Genomic DNA, 25,073 nt, shown 5'->3' on the forward strand with positions numbered 1-25,073 from the left:
TACAATGTTAGGTGCTAGAAAAACAAAGATAATAGACAGTTTCTAGTTTTTAGTGAAAAGGAAAAATGATCTCTGAACTCTCTTGTTTTTACCACATTTAGTTGGTCAACAAATCTAATCTATTTTTCCTCCTAAATACAAATGTCCTCTTGAACTTATTCCTTTCTTCCCACCCCCACTGCCACACCTTAAATCCATTGCTTCAGTAGTTCGTAGACTGCTGCACCTGCATCCTGACTGGTCTCCCTGTCACAGACACCTTTTCATTCATCTTCCATAGATTCGTCAGTATCAATCTGAAAAGCAACTTTTGGGCTTATTTTCTGCTTATACTTTTTAAATCATTTACATTATCTACAAAGTCAAGTCTACATTTCATAGCATTTTATGTAAGGTCCTTCACAGACTGTCCCCGTTTTCTACCACTTCTTTCATTCATCCTGTACACCATTCACAATAAGCTCTTCTCTAAAAGCACACGGCTTTTATCTTGTTAAATATCTTGTTTTTCTGCCACTGTTGAGCTCTCTTTTATGCTTCATGGTTCATCCCCCAATGTTATTTCTCAATGAATTTACATGTTGCCTTCCTCTTTCTTAGTCATTTTCTTCTCTATAATCAGATAATTGCACTTATACATATCACTAGCATAGCTCTCATATAGTATCAGTATCATTTTATTGCATGTTTGTCTCTCCAATACCTTAAACTCTTTGAGGGCAGAGACCTTATCTTTTCATTTTTGTGACTCTAGTTAGTACCTTGAACATGAGATTCACTCACTCAATGACTGCCCATCCCCTAAGCACACAGTTACGGTCTTTCTGGGTCCTAGAGGTTTACAGTCACTTGTGGGCTAACAGGTCCATAGATGAGAGGCTCTGTCTTTAATTCCTCTGCGTATAAATGTACATTCACTTTTTGTCTGAGTATATTTGAAGACTTAACAGTCTACTCCCTGCCTTTTATTGGGAAATAGAAATTCCAAAATGAGTTTCCAGAAGTGATGATTTTAAGTTGAATAGCTGTGAGAGTATTTGCCTTTCTCTTCCATTGAGCACTCCTCACCTCTGCTGTGTGTATGTAAAAGTGTCCGTTGAACTTGCTTGTTATATGCCACATGCTCATGAGCTGTCGTACTGCCTGCAAGGTCAAATGTAGTGCTTGTTGGGTTGTGTGACCCTCATAAACTGACAGCATACATTAAGGTATTTTTTATTTAAATAATTTAATATGTTTTATTATTATTTTTTTTTCTGTATTTTTCTGAAGCCGGAAACGGGGAGAGACAGTCAGACAGACTCCCGCATGCGCCCAAACGGGATCCACCCAGCACGCCCACCAGGGGGCGATGCTCTGCCCCTCCGGGGTGTCGCTCTGTTGCAACCAGAGCCACTCTAGCGCCTGGGGCAGAGGCCGAGGAGCCATCCCCACCACCCGGGCCATCTTTGCTCCAGTGGAGCCTCGGCTGCGGGAGGGGAAGAGAGAGACAGAGAGGAAGGAGAGGGGGAGGGGTGGAGAAGCAGATGGGCGCTTCTCCTGTGTGCCCTGGCCGGGAATCGAACCCGGGACTTCTGCACGCCAGGCCAACGCTCTACCACTGAGCCAACCGGCCAGGGCCAATTTAATATGTTTTAGATTGTAATGCTCCTCCAGGACAAGAAAGATCGGATTTCACAAGTCAATTGTCATATATATCAACCTATGGAAATATAAAAATAATAAGCATGTTAAAAATTAATTACACTTGTAAATTGATTTTCTGTGTTGGCAGAAAGAACATAGTTTATTCGCCTGGGAACAGGTTCACACTGCTTTAACATCAGGCACTTCCAGCAGAAGCTTGTTAGTGACTGCCTCTCAGATTAGAAAAAAATCCTCACTGTGGTACAGCAACTCCTATTGTCAAGACAGAAATAATCAGCTCATCTCCTACATGGGTGAGAACAAAGAATGTGATAGTACACAGAGCAAAGATTAAGCAAATATTGCACAACCCCATTTAAAATGTAAATGAAATATCCTCTGTATAAGGAGGTTTTCATTTTTTTCTTTTTCATTGTGAATGCATCAGTCATGCTGGAGGAGCTAGTCTGAGGGAAATGCTTTGGCTTTGAATTATATTGATTATTTTAAGCTAAATTAAATTTTTAAAAAATATTTTAATTAGTGTCAGTATACTGTTGATTTGAAAGGTAGGGAAATCCCATTCTCTTTGATAGCAAGATGCTTCAGATTTTTGGCAGTTTAGTTTATTTTAAAACAAAGAGCTAAAATCTAGATTTTATATTTTGAGGGAAAACATTAATTAGAAACATGACTGAGGCTTGGAGATGAAGTCGCTGACTTTGAGTACACTTTTTTAATAAGCTACTCGGTATTTTTTCCTAGCACAAAACCTAAATCCTGATTTTGAAATACAAAATTTACTTCCTAGGCTACTTTTTTATTCATTTGAATTTCAGTCCTTTGAGTTTGAACTTGACATAGTAGACAAGAAAGCAGCTGTGGAAAAACAGCATATATCCCCTAAAATCTGAAGATTATTGGCCGAAGATTATATCTGCATAGGTAACAGAATCCACAAAGGGCAATAATTTCCCCACACAATTTAAAATTTATTTAAATAATTAAAATTATTTCAGTATTTCAGGAAAGACCTTTTTTTACCTCTGCTTTTTAAAATGTTTATTCTAACTTAATTTAATTATTTGTATGATATATAGTCATAACTTTTTTTGTAAATGATCTTTAATTTTCCACTGGGAGAGCATTTTCAGTGTTGTCTAACAATTTTAGATTTTTAGAAAGCTCCCCCACCATCTCAATTAATTGTTTATTTTTTAAAAGTTAAACCTTAAGCCTGACCAGGCGGTGGCGCAGTGGATAGAGCGTCGAACTAGGACATGAAGGACCCAGGTTCGAGACCCCGAGGTCACCAGCTTGAGCGCAGGCTCATCTGGTTTGAGCAAGACTCACCAGCTTGAGCCCAGGGTCGCTGGCTCAAGCAAGGGGTCACTTAGTCTGCTGGAGTCCCCCCCCCCCCCCCCTGGTCAAGGCACACCTGAGAAAGCAATGAACAACTATGGTGCTGCAGTGAAGAATTGATGTTTCTCATCTCTCTCCCTTCCTGTCTGTCCCTATCTGTCCCTCTCTCTGACTCTGTCTCTATCACAAAAAAAAAAATTAAACGTTAAAACAGTATTTTTTTTCTAATATAATATGCAGTCTGATTATGAAAAGTTAATTATTTAGGTCAGTGGTTCTCAAACTTTTTGAACTGTGGGTGCATTTAAAATCCTACAAATAATTATATGCACACTATAACAGATTTCTGAGAAATATGTTATAATAATTAAGTCATATAGTAAAGAAAAAATATAAAGTCCAAGCGTGCTTTTATGTTAAATGAAATAAATATGACAAAATTAAATTTATTCTGACATTAAAAAACATTTTTATGTTACATTTTTTATGCTTTTTAGAATTTATAAAAAAGAGGGGTTAAAAAATAAAAAAATGACAAAAAAGTTATCTTTTTATATATTTATATATAGATACATTCTTAGTAAAGTTTAGTAAGTTCAGCAGGTCCCGGCGTGAATGTGTTGTTTTTTCATTCTTGTGTTTATGAGAAACATGAGCCTGATGTGTCCTAGTGATTTCTTCAATGTTTTGGCATATATTTGAAAAGCAAACTCTCATTTCCTCTTCAATACATTGAAGAATTCCTCTCTTTTTACTCTTAATTGTGTTGAGGGTAGAAAATCCTAATTCACATAAATAGGATTTGAAAATTATAGTAAAATGTTCAAAGTTTTTTTAGATATTGCCACATATTCTTCTTTTATAGAAATCCAAAAGGCTTTAAGAGACAATTCCTAACATATCATCAATCCACAATCAGTGGATATAGCTGCCAGTTCTTCTTCTTCTGTTAATATTAAACCAAAATCACTTGAAGCTTCCATGAATGGGTTTCTAATCCAATCGTATTGTTTAGTGTTAAGTGATGGAAAATGCTATAAATTAAATTCTGCCCTTCAGCCTTGAAGTTCTATTTGATTTACACTTAACTTTTGCTCATTTCCAGAATTGGATTCTTCAATATCATGCTTCTTTTTGAAGAATCTATCCATTTTATTTGGGTGTATTTATCTAAAAATAATATAATCATGTGTTAATAAATATAATAATGATGTGTTAACAAAAAGCACTATTTCTGTAATGAAATGGTATAATAGAGTAACTACATTTATTTTTATATCTGGGCACATGCCGTGAACCAGCGCAGCTAGTAATTCAAGGTCCCAAGTGGGAATGGTGAGGAATTAAGAAAATATGCGGAATTAAGAAAATACGGGGTTGAGTGGGCCCTGTAATTGCTGCTGGCAAGAACAAAACATGCCCAAAAATCACATCTTGCTTTATTTATAGGACAAAGTGGGCCATTAGCAAATCAATGAGATCTTTGATCATGTTTCCAAGGCAAGTCAAGAATTTTACCAAGTGCAGAAAACCCCCACCATACATATCATCTTAACTTCACACCAAACAAAGGATAGATGAAACTTGCCTCCAGTCTTTCTGGGGAACGTGGGGGGTAGTGAGAACAATCCAGCACCACAGCTTAACAGCCTTTTGCAACCTAATCAGGCAAGTGAGTTAGGGGTTTGAGCAGACTGTCAGCTTACAGCCAATTCCCCATACCTCTGTCCCCCAAAAATCTAAACTCCAAAAACCCTGTTGGTTTTTTGGTCCCCAATGGGCACATATTTCTCTTGAATACTATAGGGCACACCTGGAAATCTTCTGGGGCACACCAGTGCACCCTGGCATACCCTTTGAGAACCACTGATTTAGGTTGATAAATTCCACAGTTATATTTTACTTTGGGGTCATCAACCCCTTACATCTGATAATTTTGTTCGAGAGTCATCCCTGCGCAGGATATTGGCCTATATTGAAATTCTTCTGTATTCTTTTTACTACAATTTCATTCTCTATCTTCATTGTTTCTGCTGCTGGATTTCTATGGCTGGATGGTGCACCTTTCAGTGTGGAAAGCTTTCAAAGTTGTCTATTTACTCACTTCTTCCATAAAGCTTTCCTTAGCCGGTCCCTACAAAGTTACCTCTTCTCTGTGTTCTGCTGCTCTCTGGGAGAGTATGTGGACTCTGGGCTTTGGATTCAGATGGTATTCAAATCCAGAGCAGCTCAGTTTGACCCTGAACGTTTATTAACCTCTGTGAAGTTGTTTCCTCATCTGGAAAAAGGTTTGTTTTATAGTGCCTCATTCACAGTGGAGTTGTGTGAGGACTGAAGAAATTGCGGTTGATGCTTGAACTATGCAGGAATTAGGGGCATGGATCACCACCACCACCACCACCACCCCCCCCAATCAAAATACATGTAACTCGACTTCCCAAAACTTAGCTAGTAGTAGCCTGCTATTGACTGGAAATCTTACCGGTACCATAAACAGTTTACATATGTTTTGTATATATGTGTAATATACTGTATTATTGAAATAAGCTATAGAGAAGAAAGTTCAAAATCATAAGGAAGAGAAAATACGTTTATAATACTTACTGAAAAAAATTTGTGTATAAGTGGATCTTCACAGTTCAAACCCATGTTCTAGGGTTAACATACCTAGCACAATGTCTGTATCTGTATATACTCTATAGATAGAGAGCTGTCAATGTCTATCTGTTGTATAGAGCCTCAGTAAGCTCTAAAACCTGGGCCACTAATTATCCATGATCACTGATATTAACTAGTTCTTATAGCTCTTTTTACCTCCTCTCTCAAGTTTTGTCTATATCCTCTGCTAGATCCTAAGGGAAGAAGGGATACCAGATTCCATTTGTGTCATTCTCCTGAATTTTGAAGGATGGTAGAAGAAAAGATAAAAGCACTGATGGGAGTCTTTATTTTAATAGTTAATAGTCTTAGCAGACCACCTTTAATATTAAATCCAAAATGAGGCATTATTTTGGCTAATGACTTTTTAATATGTTAAGTAGTCTTAAGATTAAGTGTTTAATTTAAAATTTGTTGTTACAATTTCAAAATGTTTGCTAGTAAACCTCGCTAGTATGGTAAGTGTACTATATTCTTTTTCATTGGGACTTCTGATTTAAATAATTTTGAAGATCTGTTTAAGTGTCTCAACCTATTTGTTTGGGGTAACTAACTAGGAACTGATAAGGTCATTCATCCTTATATGATGTGTGTTTTCTCATCCGTAAAATGAGGCATTAATTTTCAATCTTGATAGGCTAGCTCTGAATTTTATTTTGTAATAATTTTTAGATTGGAACATTCTGGTTTTAAATAAATTTGAGGTGGAGTTGGTTTTTATAGCTCACCAAAACAAAGCTTTTACCATTTTTTGAAAAAAAGAAAAGTACAACTTGAGAAAGTGTAGAACACTCAAGTTTGATTTATATAATAGTTTTGCTGTACAGTAATCCCATTCTATAGAGGTAACAAGTTGTAAGCCACAACATAGGTTCACAACATGAAACAGCTACTGATACCTCTTGCAGCTGAACCAGAAGTCATAAGTAATCATATGACTTTTTAATAAGAAAACCTATAAAATTCTTAAAACCCATATTGCCTTACCCCAGTAGCATATCAGTATGAAATAACATTTTCTAATTTGCCCACTGTAAGCAAAATTTTATCTAGTAGTTTCTTTTAAATCCTTATAAATAGTCAAAAAACATTTTATTTCTACAAGTAGACTTATGCAACTTCACAGGTCTTAACCATTTGAGATAAAATTTATTCTAGCACTTTATAAGGTCTTTCTCAAAGCACCATATGTTTTGTGTTTTTTTATCAGTTGTTTATTTGTTTTTATTGAGGTATAATTGATATATAACATTTGTTTCACGTCTATAACATAATGATTCCGTACTTGTATATATTGTGAAATGATCATTAAAATAAGTCAAGTTAACATCCTTCACCATATGTGAGTGCAAAATTTTTTCCTTGTGTATTTTTTAATTAAACATTTTTGGAGGTAATTGTAAATTTACAGGCAATTGTAAGAAATAATATGAGAAATAATATGAGCTCTTCCTTTGTGCCCTTTACTCAGTTTCTCCCAATGCTGTCATCTTGTAAAACTATAATAGTACACTATTGCAACCAGGCAATTGGTGTTAATATAATCCACTGATCTTTTTCAAGTTTCCTACTTTCACATGTATTCATTTTTATATGTTTATGCACATTTGGTTATGTGAAAGTTTATTCCATATGTAAGTTTGTGTGTCTTCCACCACAGTCAACATACAAATCAGTGCCATCATCTCAAGGACCCCTCCCAACAATACCAACCTTCCATCAGTACCTGGCAACCATTAACTACCACCTCTGAAATTTTGTCATTTCAAGAATGTATATAAACAGAATTATATAGTAAGTAAATTTTGAGGTTTTCTCAGTATAATCAAGTCATTTGAGATTCATCCAAATTATTGTATGTATTAATAGTTTATTCTTTTTTATTGCTCAGGAAATATTCCATGATATGAATATACCACAGTTTGTTTACCCATTCACCCATTGAAGGACATCTAAGTTCTTTGCAGTTTCTTGACTATGATAAATAAAGCTGCTCTGACGATTCATGTACAGCTTTTTGTGTGAACATGCATTTCTTTGGGATAAATACCCAAGGGTGCAATTGCTGGGCAGTGTGGTAACTGCATATTTAGTCTTATAAGTGGTATCAATATTTTACCACTTCTGGTGAAGTGTATTATTCCCATTTAGGTCCCTTTTCCACTTTCTGTCATTGTCTTTGAGTATCAGGTGGTTGTATCATTTTTAATTGAATATATGTATGATTTAGGAAACTAATGAGGAGATAATCTATTTAATTTTTCCATATTACTGCTCTTCCTACCAATTGTTTTTTCTTTAATGCTTAAGGTTCTTTGTTTTATCATTTCCTCTAGTGACAGATTCTTTAGTTTTTTTTCTCATTTGAGAGTGTTTCTTTCTCTACTTCATGAAAGATAGTTTTTGAGATACAGAATTCACAATTTCCATTTCCTTGGCAGAATTCCTGTTCAGTGCAGAGGAAGAATAAACCAGCCTGAGTAACTTCCTATCTGGAGTGGAGAACACTGAGCCTGGGTCTGCTCGTGCTGTTGGGTGGGGAGTCACACCGCTCTTTGCCTGTTCTCCAGTCTTGGGTCCCTGAGCAGTCTACCTTCCTCTTTCTACCTTGCACAGTTCTTTCTGGTTATCTCTTATGTTAGTGCTAGGGTTTATAATCATCCTTAGCAGGGAAGAATAGAAAATAGGAATCTGTACCATCTTGTCTGGAGAAAAAGTCCTGAATTTTTTTTTCTATCCCTTCTAGGTTCTTTGTTAATATTTGTTTACAAAATACATTCCAGGGTAATTCAAAGCTCAGTTGCATGAGAAGCCTTCTGAAACTTAGTGCTAAAAATGATTTTAGTATATTTTGCCATTATTTAGAGAGCTTTTCCCCAACAAAGATTAAAATCATTCTATTAATTGTCTATAAAATATTTCATTGTATTCTTTGCTAGATCTACATCCTTACTCATCTTTTTCTTCATTTGGGACCCTAACAACAGAATGGCTATAGCAGCAGATAGGAAAGACTAAGGCCCCGCCTCCACGTTATGCATGAACATGCATACATACACAACCTAGACACCACTATGAATCTAGTCCTGAATACTTCACTGACTAGAGAGTTCTATCATATGCCCACTGATGATCTCATGCTATTTAGGTATTAATGCCAGTGTGGAGATAGGACTTCATCATATTGTCATGAACATTTAAATTTGGACAAAGAAATATATCAATATTTTCTGTGATTCTGTTTATCTTTGAATGCACAGTACCTAAGGGCAAGTCCTCAAGAGTTTCATGGACATGGGATTGCAAAAAATATAATAAAAATTAATTTTATGGATTGGATAATGGAGAGGAAGGTGGATGTTCATGTACTTATGCATGCATAGAAACAATACCCCAAAGTGACGTATATTTTTTTCTAGAACTTTTTATTTAGGTATAAATTAATATGTTTGAGATCCAAAATGTTGGCCCCATAAGTTAATCTTTGTACTTGATGTTTTTCAGTTTAAAATATCTAGTGATATTTTAATAAACTGGCAAAGTACTTTTTAATTGTTTGTGCATTTGTACAGTGCTTTATGTAATGTTTTCCTCAACTCTTTGTTTTTTTCATATGGTAATGTCAAGGAATAACAAATCTCTGAAATTGCTATTTTTTAATATGAAAAATCATATCCCAATTTAATTGCTTCATTTTGGTTTAAATTTTTTGTGTATTAGCTTTTCCTAAACCAGACCCCTTCCCCCAAATTGAGCAATTGTCTTAATATTTTGGAAATGCCTTTTGACTACTGCATCTTGAAGTGATAGTTTTTAAACAATTTACATGATAAATTTATCCATGGAATCCTGGTAGAAATGAGTGACTTCAAGGACTGTCTGGTTCAACTTACAGCCTTTGGAAATTTGTTGTAACTAATGTGGTAAAAGTAATAAAACTGAAAGATAACTGAAAATATTCTTGAAATTTTAACTCAGTTAAGGGCAGATTTTGTATTTATGAAAAAATATGGAACAATAATTTAGTATCTTTGATTAAATATGAGGGTATTTGACAGGAAACTAGAAGTTGTAAGACTGTTTATTATAACTATTCCTATATTATATTACAACTATGCCTTTTATATTATAAGGAAATGTCCACTGGCAAAGTAAAAGGTAATCAATGGTCTAAAAAACTATTAAAGAAACCTACCTTCAACAATAAAGGGAGATTAACGTGTGAGTTTCAAGTGGCTATTATTAACCTACTTTAGCAAATGAATCCCTTATAAAAAAATAGAAAGGATTGAAATTAATGAATATATTTTCCATAGGAGGCAGTATTAACTCTTTTCTATATCCCATTTGTTAAAATTACAGGCTTACTTTCATCATGATTCCTACCTGTTTGTAAGCTGGAAAGGATATAAGTTTGTCTTGACTTCCAACAGTACTTAGTCTCCCAGAAGACTCCCTTATTCCTTGGCATACCATCCTTTTATCTCATTCCTTCATAATAAAGGTCTCAAGCAACTCATATTGTAAAAGAGATGAGCTCAGGGCTTGCATTTTATCATTATTAAGTGAATCTTTTTTTATTATTGATTTTAATTTATTGTGTTTACATAGATTCTAGTGTCCCCCCTCAACGTCTCCCTTGCCCCCTTCCCCAAATGCCCTTCCCCCTTCCCTCCAGGATTTCCTTTTCTGCTCTCTATAATGCTGTGCTATGTGGATATAATTTCACCGATCTCTTTCCTTTCTCTGATCCCATTCTATCATCCCCTTTCCCTCTGTTCGCTTTCCCTCTGGTCACTTTGATCCCGCCTCTGTCTCTATTCCATTCCTCAGTTCACATTGTTCATTGGATTCCTCAAATGAGTGAGGTCATATGATAATTTTCTTTCTCTGCCTGACGCTTATTTCACTTAGCATAATAGTTTCCCGGTCCATCCTTGTTGTCGCAAAAGGTAAGATTTCCTACTTTTTCATGGCCCCATAGTATTCCATTGTGTATATGTACTACTGCTTTTTAATCCACTCGTCTACTGACGGGCACTTGGGCTGTTTCCAGATCTTCGCTATTGTGAACAACGCTGCCATAAACATGAGGATGCATTTCTTCTTTTGAATCAGTAATGTGGTGTTCTTGGGATATATTCCTAAAAGTGGGATGGCTGGGTCAAAGGCAGTTCCATTTTAAATTTTTTGAGGAATCTCCATACTGTTTTCCACGGTGGCTGCACCAGTCTGCATTCCCACCAGCAGTGCAGGAGGGTTCCCTTTTCTCCACATCCTTGCCAGCACTTATTATGTGTTGTTTTGTTGATAAGCACCATTCTGACTAGTGATATCTCATTGTGGTTTTAATTTGCATTTCTCTAATGACTAGTGATGTTAAACTTTTTTTCATCTGTCTATTGGCCATCTGTATGTCTATTCATTTCTTTTGCCCATTTTTTTTTATTACATTGTTTATCTTTCTGGTGTTGAGTTTTACAAGTTCTTTATAAATTTTGGTTATTAACCCCTTATCAAACATATTGTTGAATATGTTCTCCCATTGTGTGGTTTGACTTTTTATTCTGTTCATATTGTGTTTAGCTGTGTAAAAGCTTTTTAGTTTGATATAGTCCTATTTGTTCATCCTGTCCTTAATTTCACTTGCCTGTGGAGATAAATCAACAAATATAAGGTCTACTGGAAAGTTCTCTTCATTTCTATCACAAGTTTCGACATGTAAGCACATGTTTATTTGGCGCATGTGTGCCTCTATTTTTATCACTTAATGTATACATACTGACGTAGCAAATTAACTAAAACAAAGTTGATTCACGTTATTGAAGCGATAGTGTGCCCATGGCTACTGATGAAACTCATTTACGCCACTGTATTTTTACGAATTTCAACAAGGAAGAAATGCTACAGAAGCATGTAGAAATTTATTGAAAGTGTTTGGTGAAGGTACAGTTTCTGATAGGACATGCAAAAGATGGTTCAAAAAATTCAAAACAGATGATTTCGACCTTTCTGATAAGCCACATTCTAGGCGACCACCTTTGATCGATGACGATGTTGTTAAGACCATGTTGGAGCAAGATCCTTTTCTGACAACATCGGAGATCGCAGAAAGGCTTAATTCAGCTCAGCAAACCATTTTGGACCATATTCAGAAGATAGGATTGGTGTGGAAATATTCAAGATGGGTGCCACATGAATTAAGTCAGAAGAATTTGTATTTTGTTTTATTCCAAAAACGGACAGAACTTTCCGGTAGACCTTATATATTGCTGCGATAGATGTCGGACAGCTTACTGCCTATGTTTTCTCTAAGATGATGATTTCACAACGTATATTTAAGTCTTTTATCCATTTTGAGTTTATTTTTGTGAATGGTGGAACTTGGTGGTTTAGTTTTATTTTTTTGCAGGTAGCTCTCCAATTTTTCCAACACCATTTGTTAAAAGAGACTGTCTTTACTCCATTGTATGCTCTTATCTCCTTTGTCAATTATCAATTGTCCATAAAGGTGTGGGTTTATTTCTGGGTTCTCTGTTCTGTTCCATTGATCTATATGCCTGTTCTTATACCAGTACCAAGCTGTTTTGAGTACAATGGCCTTGTAGTATAACTTGATATCAGGAAATGTGATACCACCCACTTTATTCTTCTTTTTCAAGATTGCTGAGGCTATTCGTGTTCTTTTTTGGTTCCATATAAATTTCTGGAATATATGTTCTATATCCTTGAAGTATGTCATTGGTATTTTAATAGGAATTACATTGAATTTATAAATTGCTTTGGGAAATAACAGACATTTTAATGATATTTATTCTTTCTATCCATGAACACTGTATATGCCTCCACTTGTTTGTATTTTCCTTGATTTCTTTTATCAATGTTTTATAATTTTCCAGGTACAAGTCTTTAACCTCCTTAAATTTACTCCTAGGTACTTTATATAAATATTTTTTGTTGCAGTAGTGTAGGGGATTGTTTTCTTAATTTCTCCTTCAGACAGTTCATTGGTGTGTAAAAATGCCTCTGATTTCTGAATATTAATTTTATATCCTACTACCTTGCTGAATTCATTTATCAAGTCCAGTAGTTTTTTGACTGAGACTTTATGGTTTTCTATGTACAGTATTATATCATCAGCAAATAATGATAGTTTTACTTCTTTTTTTCCAATTTGTATGCCTTTTATTTCTTCTTCTTGTCTGATTGCTGTGGCTAGGACTTCTGGTACTATGTTGATTAAGTGTGGTGAAAGGGGCACCCCTGCCTTGTTCCTGATCTTAAGGAGATTGCTTTTAACTTTTGCCCATTCAGTATGATGTTGACTGTGGGTTTGTCATAGATGACCTTTGTCATGTCGAGGTATGTTCCCTGTATTCCCACTTTGCTGAGAGTTTTGATCATAAATGGGTGCTGGATTTTATCAAATGCTTTTTCTGCATCTATTGATATTATCATGTGATTTTTCTTCTTTCTTTTGTTTATATGATGAATCACATTGATTGATTTGTGAATATTGTACCCACCTTGCCTCCCCAGAATAACTTCCACTTGATCATGATGTGTGATTTTTTTCATGTATTGCTGGATTCGTTTTGCTAATATTTTGTTGAGAATTTTAGTATTTAAATTCATCAGGGATATTGGCCTATAGTTTTTTTTCTTTGTATTGTCTTTTCCTGGTTTTAGAATCAGAATTATGCTCGTGTCTTAAAAGGAGCTTGGATGTCTTCCTTTCTCCTGAATTTTTTGAAATAACTTGAGAAAGATAGGAGGTAGTTCTTCTTTGAATATTTGGTAGAATTTACTTGTGAAGCCATCAGGCCCAGGGCTTTTGTTTGTTTGGAGTTTTTTTGATAACTGTTTCAATCTCATTTGTTGTAATCAGTCTCTTTAGGTTTTCTGATTCTTTCAGATTGATTTTTTAAGATTATATATTTTAAAGAATTTGTCCATTTCACCTAGGTTGTCTAATTTTTTGGTATACAGTTCTTCATAGTATTTTACAATCCTTTGTATTTTTGCTGTGTCAGTTATTACTTCTCCACTCTCACTTCTAATTTTATTTGAGTCCTCTTTTTTTCTTGGTGAGTTTGCTTAAAGGTTCATCAATTTTGCTTACATTTTCAAAGAACCATCTCTTGCTTTCATTGATCCTCTGTATTATTTTTTTAGCTTCTATGTCATTTATTTTCGCTCTTATTTTTATTATTTCCTTCCTTTCCTTCACCTGGGCTTTAATTCCTGTTCTTTTTCTAATTCTTTTAGATGCAGGGTTAAATTGTTTATTGGAGCTTTTTCTAGCTTCTTAAGGAATGCCTGTAATGCTATGAACTTCCCTCTCAGGACTGCTTTTGCCATGTCCCATAGATTTTGAGTTGTTGTATGTTCATTTTTATTTGTTTCAAGGAAATTTTTTATTTCTTCTTTGATCGCATTGTTAACCTCTTCATTATTTAATAACATGCTATTTAGTTTCCAAGTGTTTGAGTTTTTTTCAGTTTTTCTATTGTAGTTGATTTCAGGTTCCATGCCATTGTGATCAGAGAAGATGCTTGATATGATTACAATCTTCTTGAATTTATTGAGACTCGTTTTGTGTCCTAACATGTGGTCTATCCTAGAGAATGTACCATGAGCACTTGAAAAGAGTGCATATTCTTCATCTTTGGGATGAAAGGTTCTGAAGATATCTATTAAATCTAGTTGATCTAGTGTGTCCTTTAAGAATGATGTGTCTTTGTTAATTTTCTTTCTTGAGGATCTATCCAGTGCTGGTAGTGGGGTATTGAAATCTCCTACTATTATATTGTTGCTGTTGATATCACCCTTTATGTTCATTAAAATCTGCTTTATATATTTAGGTGCACCCATATTAGGCCCATAGATATTTATAACAGTTATATCTTCCTGTTGGATTGCTCCTTTTATCATTATGTAGTGACCTTTATCCCTTACTATAACCTTTTTTTTAAAGTCTATTTTGTCTAAGTATTGCTACCCTAGCTTTCTTTTCATTTCCATTTGCATGTAGTATAGTTTTCTATCACTGTACTTTCAGTCTATGTTTATCTTTTGTTTTGAGATAGGTCTCTTGTAGACAGCATATGTATGGGTCCTGTTTTGTTTTGTTTTTTTATCCATGCAGCTACGCTATATCTTTTTATTGGAGCATTTAATACATTTACATTAAGGTTATTATTGATATGTAGTTGTTTATTGCCATTTTATTCTTTAAATCTACATTCCTCCTTTACTAGATTTTTTTCCCCCTTTTGTTCTGTTTACATCAGGCCCCTAACATTACTTGCATTATTGGTTTGGTTATAATGAATTCCTTGTGTTTGTTTTTGTTTTTTTGGTCTCAGAAGGTTTTTATTCTTCAATTTTAAACAATAGCCTTGCTAGATTAAGAGGTCTTGGTTGTACGCTCTTGTTCTGCATTACTTTGAATATTTCTCGCCATTCCCTTTTGGCCTCAAATGTTTCTGTTGAAAAGCCAGATGCCATCTGTATGGGGGCTCCTTTGTAGGTGATTGACTGTTTTTTGGGAGGTTTTTTTGCAGCTTTTAGTATTCTTTATTTCTTAGCTTTGGTATTTTAATTATGATGTATCTTATTGTAGGTCTCTTTGAGTACTATTTTAAGGGGATTCTCTATGCTTCTTGAACTTGTGTGACTTTTTCTTTCATCAATTTAGGGAAGTTTTCAGCTATGAATTCTTCAGTCAGGTTCTCTATTCCTTGTTCTTTCTCTTCTGCTTCAGGAACCCCTATTATGCAGATGTTGTTTTCTTCATGTTGTCACAGAGCTCTCTTAGAGTTTCCTCAGACTTTTTGATCCTCTTTTCTTTTTGCTGTTCTGCTTTTGTATTTCCGATTGTCTTGTCCTCTAAATCACTGATTCGATCCTCTGCTTTGTCCAATCTGCTTTTAATTCCTTCTAGTGAAGTCTTCAATTCTGATATTGTGTTTATCAATTTTGCTTGATTTTTTTTTATGATTTCAATGTCCTTTGATGCCAGCTATCTCTTTATTTAGGTGCTTATTTTGTCCATATATTGTTGCTCTGAAATCCTTGAACATCCTAACAATCATTATTCTAAACTCTGCATCCAGTATCTTGTTTATTTTCATTTCATTCAGTTCTTTTTCTAGGATATCTCTTGTTGATTCATTTGAATTGCACTTCTCTGTCTTCCCATTTATCTCTGTATTGACTAGATACCACTCTAACTATGGTTGTTAGGTACTGAGCTGATGCTCTCCGTATCTATTCGCTGGATGTACCGTCCCTGGACCTCCCTGGCTGGAAATGGGCGCTGACCAATTGGGGTCACTGCTTTTGACTAGCCCTTAGCAACCTTCTTGGAGCTACAGGTGATCCAAAATTTTTGGTAGCCTCTGCTGGGCCCTGATGCCATGAAATATCAGCTGCACTCCTAAGCTGTCTTTTATCTGCTCTTGGCCAGTGTGTGTGACCTCTCTATTCCTGATGTTAGGTCTTTCCACTGGCCCCCTCTGCCTCCAACTCGGGCACCAGCATGGGCACGCAGGCCGCAGCTCAGGCTGCTCCCTGGGCACAGGGGACTCCTTGCCTCTCTGGGCTCTGCCCCCGCAGGCATGTGGAACGCCTTTTCGGGCTCTACCCCTCTCCTTCTTGGGTGCGCGGCTGCCTCTTCATGCTCTGTCACCCCCCACCCCCCACACCCCCTAGCCCCCCACACTGCCCACCCGGCGCACGGGAAGCCTGTCTGGGCTCCGACCCTCGCCGTCTCCTTGTAGGCCTCTTGGTTCCCCCCACCTTTTGCAGGTGCATGGGATGCCTCACCTTGCTGGGGTCTGCCCCACTCCAGCGCAGGGGATGCCTTGCCCTGCAGGGTTCTGCCCTCGTAGGTGTAGGCACATGGGAGGCCTCTCTGGGCTCCGCCCCCCACCTCTACTGCGTGGGCTGCCTCGCTGGGCTCCATCCCCGACTGCTGCAGTGGGGCCCTCCCAACATCCCTTTGGAGTGTACTCAGCAGTTCAGGGGGGCCGTGTAGCCCAGACCTCAGCACTCAAATCCTGTGTCCCTGATGCATCTGCTTCTAAGTGTTTCTCTGTACTGACTGGAGCAGGAGAGCCTCTGTTGTGTGGGGTAATTGCTTCCCTTTGCTGGCTTGGTTCTCCCAGGAAGAATAGCCACTTTAGGTTTGGGGAGTGACCCAGTACAGGGGTCAGGGTGCCTGTACCCCATACCATTTGCCCCCAAGACTATACTCTCCTCTTGCAACTCCAGTCCTCTCTGCGCTCCCTACTCCGGAAGCCCCAGGTAAGTGGCTGTGAATGAGGTTTTCTGTGTGGTCCCTTTAAGGTGGAGCCTGGGTCTGAGAGTTCTGTCTCCCTTTCGCAAACAGTAACCCAGCTCTTCTTTCCGCTAACTACTGTCTGTAAGCCTCTAGTCTCTGGGACTCCAGGCTGGGGCTCTGGTCCTAGGCCTGAGGACCCACAATTCTCCTGGAAACCCACCCTGCTGTGAGAGACCCTTTGGGCCCTGCTCACTCCTGGGAACAGGGCAGCCCATTCCATGTCTCCACCTTCCCTACCAGCTCGGCGTGGTTCTTTCGGTGATGCATAGTTATAGATTCCTCTTAGGTTAGTCCAGAGTTGGTTTTTCAAGATGATTGTTCCTAAGTTAAGTTGTAATCCACTTTGGTTCTGGGAGGTGGGAGTTGTAACATCCACCTACTCCATTGACATTTTTCCCCTCCCAGTGAACCTTTCTTTAAATCTCTCTTAAAATCTCTTTTGTCAGAGTTAGTATACTTTTATTTTTCTTTTTATTAGTACTTGATGTATTTTATTCTGTCCTTTGACTTTTTACCTTCCTATATTTTCTAAATGTATCTCTTCTAATCAGTATGTAGTTGATTTATTTTTTCAGTCAATCCTTGTCCTTCATTTATAGCATTAATTTAGTTACTTTACTTATAATTACTATTGTAATTTTGTTTACATCTTTTATCTTATTGTATACCTTTTATCTGTCCTACCTGTTTTTGTTTCTTTTTATTTTATTTTGGATTGGTTATTTTTATAATTCAGTTTTTCCCTTCTACTGATTTAGAAGTATATACTCTTATTTCTGTTCTCATAGTTGTTACTTTAAAAATTATAATTCATACTTAAATTTCCAAAGTTGAAATTTAATGAGTACTTTTCTCTTAAATGCCACAAGACCTTATACCATTTAAACTTTATCTTCTCCATTCCCAATTTATATATTACTGGTATTATATATTTATCCTATTTTTAAACCCATGATACATTATAATTATAATCTGTACAGGCAGATTTATTTAGATTTGCCATCATATTTACCACTTTCTTCATTCTTCTTTCCTTACATTTTAGACCTTCTCGGTGGGATCACTTCCACCTGGAGGTGCAGTTTAGGAATTTCCTTGATTAGGGATCTTGGGATAGCAGACCTTTGTTTTTAGTTTGGATTAATCCTTCTGGTGTGTTCCTGACTACTTAATTGGTGATCAGTTTTTACAGCAAGACTAAGTCCAGGTCTGAAGGAAGAATTTCTTATTTTACATATAACCAGCTACCCCACTTAGAAAAAGGCCCCACATCCACATTTTAACTGCTCGATTCTTGAGGGAGTGCAAAGTTGTTATTCTGAGGTATTTTGATAGAAACTCCATAAAATTCTTATGTAGAAAGAAGGAATGTGCTTTATTTGTAGTTTGTAAAGGTTAGCAGTCGTGTATGAGTCATTAATGAAACAAAGCTGTCTGTTGTGGAACCCTTAAGACCGACTTAATTTGATTAACTAGGACTTTAAGCATACCTACAAACTTGTATATACAAACCTCAAAGTAGTAACATTCTTTGCAGCTATTCTTGTGAATTCAATTATATATCTTTATCAAAGTAACTATATAGTGTTTTATAAACAAGGACATCATGTAATCTCCTTATAACATTTTCTCATAAAAAATGCTTTCTTGTGTTTAGATTACTTCTCTAGTGACCCTGCAGCTATTAACCCTGGTTGGCCATGATGATCAACTTGATGGACCAAAGTACAAATGCACAGTATCTCTAGACTTCATCAGGGCTGTGGCTCGGTAAGCATAGAAGAAGTATAAATGTAAAATGTCTTGAATTGTATAAATTATATACTAAATATAAAAATTAATGTTCTTCCTAGTGTCTTTTAGAAAGATTATTTAAACACCAGTAATGAATAAATTTCACTGTAGCATGAATCCTCTCATCAAATTTGTAAATGGCATAAAATTGAGAGAATTAGCAAATATGTTTGATGGCAAAAATCAAGATTCTGAAAGGCCTTAACAAAATGGAATAATGGTCCCATCGTAGCAAAGAAGGATTTAAGGAACAGTTGACTACAAAAATCTCATATGTACCGAAACAAGGTGGAAGAGAATTAACTTCTGAGTATTTAAGCTGACTCTAGGTTTTAAGTGTTCTGATGACTATTATGTGCTGCCATAGGCAGGTCAGATCTGGTATGCTGTGCTGTGCTTGGAGTTTAAAGAGGGGCATTGACAAATGGGCGCACACTGAGGACGCAGGAGATCAGTGGTGGAATAAGGAACTATGTCACATCTCTAAGGGGTCGGGGGTGAGAGAGAAACCTTAGGAAGGATATGGTAACCATCTCAAGTATTTCAGGGATTGTCATGTGCAAAATGGATAAAACTAGTTCTGAGTAATTGTAGAGCATTAGAAGTTCTAGGAAAGGCCCTGGCTGGTGCCTCAGTGGATAGAGCGTCAGCCTGGAGTATGGACTCCTCAGTTTGGTTCTGGTCAAGGCACACAAGAGAAGTGATCATCTACTTCTGTCCCCCTCTCCCTCCCCCTTTTCTTCCTCTTCCTGTCCTGTAGCCAGTGGCTTGATTTGTTCAAGCTTTGGCCCTGGGTGCTGAAAATAGCTCAGTTGATGCGAGTATCAGCCCCAGATGGGGTATCTGAGTGGATCCCGGTCACAGTGTGTGTGGGAATCTGTCTCACTGTCTCCCCTTCTCTTACTTAAAAATAAATAAAAATAAAATAAAAGTTCTAGGAAAGAACTATGTCTAAATGAGAACTGTTTAAAAATGTAACAAGTTGCCTCACAGAGAGGTGCATTTACTGTTATGGATTTGTCATAGAAGAGGTAGCATGTATGTGGACTGGCATGTGAAGTAAGACAGTCTGTAAAATGTGCTTCCCAACCTTCTTAAATATGAAGATTTTATTTTGTTTTATTTAGATTTTTATGTATTCTTTTTTTAGAGAGGGAGAAAGAGAGGGGGGTGGAGGGAGGAGCAGGAAGCATCAACTCCCATATGTGCCTTGACTAGGCAAACCCAGCGTTTTAAACTGGCGACCTTAGCATTCCAGTTCGACACTTTATTTACTGTGGCACCACAGGTCAGGCATAAAGAGTTTATTTTAATATTCTTTTAAAATTAATCATGAAATTATGTACCTTTATTTCAAAATTAATAACCTATAGGCATGAAACATTATTTATTCAGACTAAAAACAATGCTTGACATTGTGGATTTGCAGAGAATGTCTAATGAATTGAAGTTGTGAAGTGTACAGGTTGGCAGCCTCTACCCGGAAGTCTCTTCTGAATTAAAAGCTGAGTGATAATATGATACAGGTATTTGAGATATTTTGATGGCATGTAGACTGTAAAACATAAAAGGAGAGTTTTGAAATGTGTTCTTACGATAAAATGGGGGAAATTTTTACACAAGAAATTGAGCAAGTTCTTTTTAATGTATTCAATATGACCATAAGGCCATAACTTTCATTTTTCAAACAATAATATTAATAACTCTAAAAGCCTCTGTCAAAGGTATAACTTGTGAATGAGCCTCCTTATTTCAGGGATTTTGTCATTGCTCTGTGTTGGGTCGCGTCCCAACATAACCCTGAACAGGACTGAGGTTTGTGAATGCCCAGTTGGTGAATATACAGTGAACCAAACTGAATTGGACGTTACCTAACCCACCGTATCAGTGATATGAGACACATTCAGAGAAAGGCACTTCCATACACCCCTTAGAACGAAGCAGGAATTGTAGACCTGAATTTTGCCACAGAACTTGGCAGCTCTGTAACTTGATTTGTTACCATTGTTTTCTTTCTCGTCCTCACTCTCCATGGGCAGTGTCCAAAAGTAACTGCCTCTGTCTTCTCACATCGGCCCCCTTACACTCTCATTCTCATGATATTTTGTACTTATTTTTGCTGATTTAACCTTCCGTTCTTTCCCTTTGTCTATCTCCTTTGTCTTTTCCTAATATTCTGCCTTAATAACGAGAACCTGGTTTTTCCCTGGAGACACGGCTGCCTCTGGAGCTCTGTGGTGGCAGCTGCTTACTCCCCCGGTCAGGGTTGCAGGGGCTCTCAGTGCCATCCCTTTCTCTCGTTGCCACTTGCAGATTGTTACTAACTCCAAATGTTTGTAAAATTTTAGAGTTTCTTTTTGACTCTTGCAATCTGGCCCTTTTCCTGTTTTCATATGATTATCTTGTACCAGCCTCCCCACCATCCCACCTCATGTATTGAAGCCTGGGTCACAGACTCCTTTGCAACCTAGATTCTTGACTATTCAAACCGCAAATGCTAACATCTGTATTCAGTCTGTTCAGCATTCACTGTGTTTCCCAGAACAAATTGAAACCAGCAGTTGGGAACTCCTTCCACTGCCTGGCCCGGCGGTGCCCTTCTTCTTCCTTTCCTTTCCAGAGGGTGGGTGCCTCTTGCTGTCTGAGCTGGGTTCCTCCACCTGGGCCGTGCATTCCTCTCTCCATTTCCCTAGAACAGGGCTAGTCCTCAGGCTGTTCGTCCACCTCACGTGGGACCTCCTACTGCTGATTGCTCTCTTTCTTAAAAACCTCAGAGCCCATGGTTTCAGCTTCTGTTTCCCTGTGTTCTTTGGCCGTTTTCTCTCAGGCTCATTTGCTAGCTTATCGTCTCCACCCACCTTTAAATGGAGCTGATCTTTGAGGCTCTTTTTTTAATGTGCTTTTCCCTCGTTAGTTTTAGTTATGCTATGACTTCAACACCATATATATATATATATACTAGTAACTCCCTAATTGTAAAAGCCACACCTTTCTCCTAATATTTTTTAGCTTTGTTGAATGTTTTCTTTTTTTTTTTTTTTTTTAAATGGTTAGGAAAGTAAACATTTTTTTTAATTTTATTTTTATTTTATTTATTCATTTTTAGAGAGGAGAGAGAGACAGAAAGGGAGAGAGAGGAGAGAGAGAAGGGGGGAGGAGCTGGAAGCATCAACTCCCATATGTGCCTTGACCAGGCAAGCCCAGGTTTCAAACCGGCGACCTCAGCATTTCCAGGTCAACGCTTTATCCACTGCGCCACCACAGGTCAGGCTGTTGAATGTTTTCAAGCTACATCAATACATGTGCAAAACTGAATTCAGGAATTTGAATCTCTACCTCTGCCTGCCAGCAAAACGGGATGGCCCTGCTTTCCTCGAGGTCCTAACACTTCCTAGCTTCATTAATTCATAATTCGAATCCTTCTTTCTTTCTCCAGTAGAAGTCCATGAAGATCTAAACAGACAGTGTTTGTGTAAGTCTTCGCTTTATTTCAAAGGTAGCACAATGCTTTAAACTTAGCATGTACTAAATATGTAAATACTGCATGTTTTCCTGTAGTGGTTAACAATAAAGCTTCAGATGAAAGGGAACCCTTGTGAGCTGTCTTTGGGGGCTGCAAGAAGGGAGCTAAAGAGACAAAGCCTTGCTCCAAACTGAGGCCTGGTGAAGAGAGGAGGCCCCCAGGGATAGTGCCCAGAGAGTGGGTAGACCTAGTTCCAGACTCCTGTGGCAGAGAACCAACAAATAGATCACAGAACACAGCCTAAATGCCCAAAATAAGGAAATGGATTGGTAATTTATTGTGCGTTTTTTATTTATTTATTTATTTATTTATTTATTTAGTGACACAAATAGAAGGACAGACAGGAAGGGAGAGAATTGAGAAGCATCAGTTCTTCGTTGCAGTACCTTACTTGTTCATTGATTGCTTTCTCATATGTGCCTTGACAGGGGGTGGGGGCTACAGCAACAGAGTGACCCCTTGCTCAAGCCAGCAACCTTGGGCTCAGGATGGTGAACCTTGCTCAAACCAGATGCGCTGGCAACCTTGAAGTTTCAAACTTGGGTCCTCCGCATCCTAGTCCGATGCTCTATCCACTGTGCCACCACCTGATCAGGCTATTGTAAATTCTTATTTGAAAAGCCACTATTTATTCAGTGAGAGGAAGGGAGGCAGAAAGACAGATTCTTGCATGCACCCCAACCAATATCCACCCAGCAAGCCCACTATAGGGAGATGCTCTGCCCATCTGGGACATTGCTTCATTGCTCAGCTCTTCTTAGAGCTTAGCTGAGGAGGCCATGGAGTCATCCTCAGCCCATGGGGCCAACTCACTCCAACTGAACCATGGCTGCAGGAGAAGAGAGAGGGAGAGAGAGAGAAGGGGGGGAGGGGTAGAGAAGCAGATGAGAGCTTCTCCTGTGTGCCCTGACCGGAAATCAAAACCAGGACATCCACTAACAGGGCCACCACTCTACCACTGAGCCAACTGGCCAGGGCCAAAAAGCCACTATTTAGTTATTAAAAATCATACTTTTGAAGGATAAATACTTGAGACTAAATGGATAAATACAAGCTTAAATGGATAAAGCAGTTATTTATCAAGTTATATATGTAATGAAAACGTAAGAGAAGGGTGTAATGGTCAAAATTGTCCATAGCTGCCAAGAAATACAGTAGAGTTTATCCAATTTAATGATAAAGCATTCATTTATATCTTTATTGGGGACACTTTCAGGAATACAAAGGGGCAGAAGTCAGATTAAAGTGGATGTAATTAGTATTAAAAGTTGCATTAGCAAAGAGAGAATGCCTTCATTCGTTAGCATTTATTTGTTGCTCGTTTCAATTACTGTGCTAGGCTTTGAGAATGAATATATATGTAACACCTCTACCAGATTTCCCCATGTATAAGACGTACCTTTTTTCGAAAACCTTGGGGTTTAAAAACTGGGTGTTTCTTATACAGTGGTTGTACTTTTTTTTTTTACTTGCATTTCTCTCTTTTATGTGCTTTTTTTTTTTTTTTCAAATTTCGGGCCCAAAGATTAAGGTGTGTCTTATACTTGGGGAAATACAGTATATCCTATCGCCATGAGCAGCCTATATTCTAGAATGTTTTGCCATAAAGAGGAGAAGATTATTACCTACTAAAGGTGTCGTTGAGGGCCATCTTTCTAAAATATTAGAGTATATTTAAGTGCTGATGGGAAAGGAATATTAGAGGAGAGTTAATAATACAAAAGAGAGGGGTTAATTTAAAGCGTGAAGCCTTGACATTGTATATTAGCCTGGGATTTAGACAGAAACAGCCTGCGATAGGAGAGGAATCCTTTTGCATTATAACGAGAGGAAAAGGAATTCAGATGGAGTAGAGTGTTGAGCTTTGGTAGCAAGATTTACAATTCTGATCTGATGTCTCCTATTTTACCTGTAAAGGTGGGGACAAAATTGAGACTAAGGACAAAATTGGTAGCAGTTTGAGAGGAGTCTGGATATTTGAAATAGCTGCTCTGTGGAATGGAAGATAGTGCTGACAAGGAAAGCAACTTGCTGGAAGTGTTAAGGGTCCAGTTGAGGTCCCTGATCTTGAATTCCCAGTGGCAGCAATCTATGGAACTTGTGATCTTCTCCAACAGCATTCCGGAAGTGTGCTAGGTGCTGGCACAACAAAAGGGGGCACAGAATGTGGGTATAATTGAAATCACATAGGATTGGAGTTTTGGCAGGTGAATTCAGTGAATGCTAGCAAGTGAACGCTTGAAGTGACAAACTGTGGAGTCAGAGCTCGGAGGGGAATGAAGAAAGTAAAGCTAGTCGAGGGCTAATAGTTCAGTGCCTGACACATAGATACTCAGTAAGTACTTGTGATCAGAAGAGAATGAACGGGTTTACGCACTGGTTAGCTCAAGGTGTTCCATACAGCTTAAAGGAAGAGATTGGTGATCAGAGGGTGAATATAAAGTGAATGTTTGTAGAGGTAGAACATTTCTGAATTTGATCATGGATCACGAGTAGAAAAGGTCATTGACAGTAAAGACAAGTGTGCGGTGACGCCAGTAAGGCTCATGTGGGTCTTGGGGTGGAAAGGGAGGCTAAACTGGGAGCTGTGCTCTTTGGTGAGTGAGAAGTGGTGGTAACAGGGGTAAGGGGTAGTGCATGGCGTGGTCTCAGTCTCTGAGAAGCAGAGCTTTTTTGCACACGGACACCAAACCCACCTGACAGGACTACTGCAGTTTAGGAGAGAGTTTAACATTGTTGGAAAGAGCTGAAGAGAAAGGTTGG

At 37.6% G+C, this 25,073-nt stretch overlaps 1 protein-coding gene across 1 annotated transcript in view; it reads left to right on the plus strand.

The window, feature by feature from the left end:
- Positions 1–25,073, plus strand: part of ORC5 (origin recognition complex subunit 5) — a 111,443-nt gene that overhangs the window by 82,253 nt on the left and 4,117 nt on the right. Inside the window, exon 13 of the mRNA XM_066354167.1 lies at positions 18,651–18,763. Within this exon, the coding sequence (XP_066210264.1) occupies positions 18,651–18,763 (113 nt within the window). The remainder of the gene's footprint in view (positions 1–18,650; positions 18,764–25,073) is intronic.

The sequence above is a fragment of the Saccopteryx leptura genome, chromosome 12 (assembly GCF_036850995.1).
Source record: "Saccopteryx leptura isolate mSacLep1 chromosome 12, mSacLep1_pri_phased_curated, whole genome shotgun sequence".
Taxonomy (NCBI): domain Eukaryota; kingdom Metazoa; phylum Chordata; class Mammalia; order Chiroptera; family Emballonuridae; genus Saccopteryx; species Saccopteryx leptura.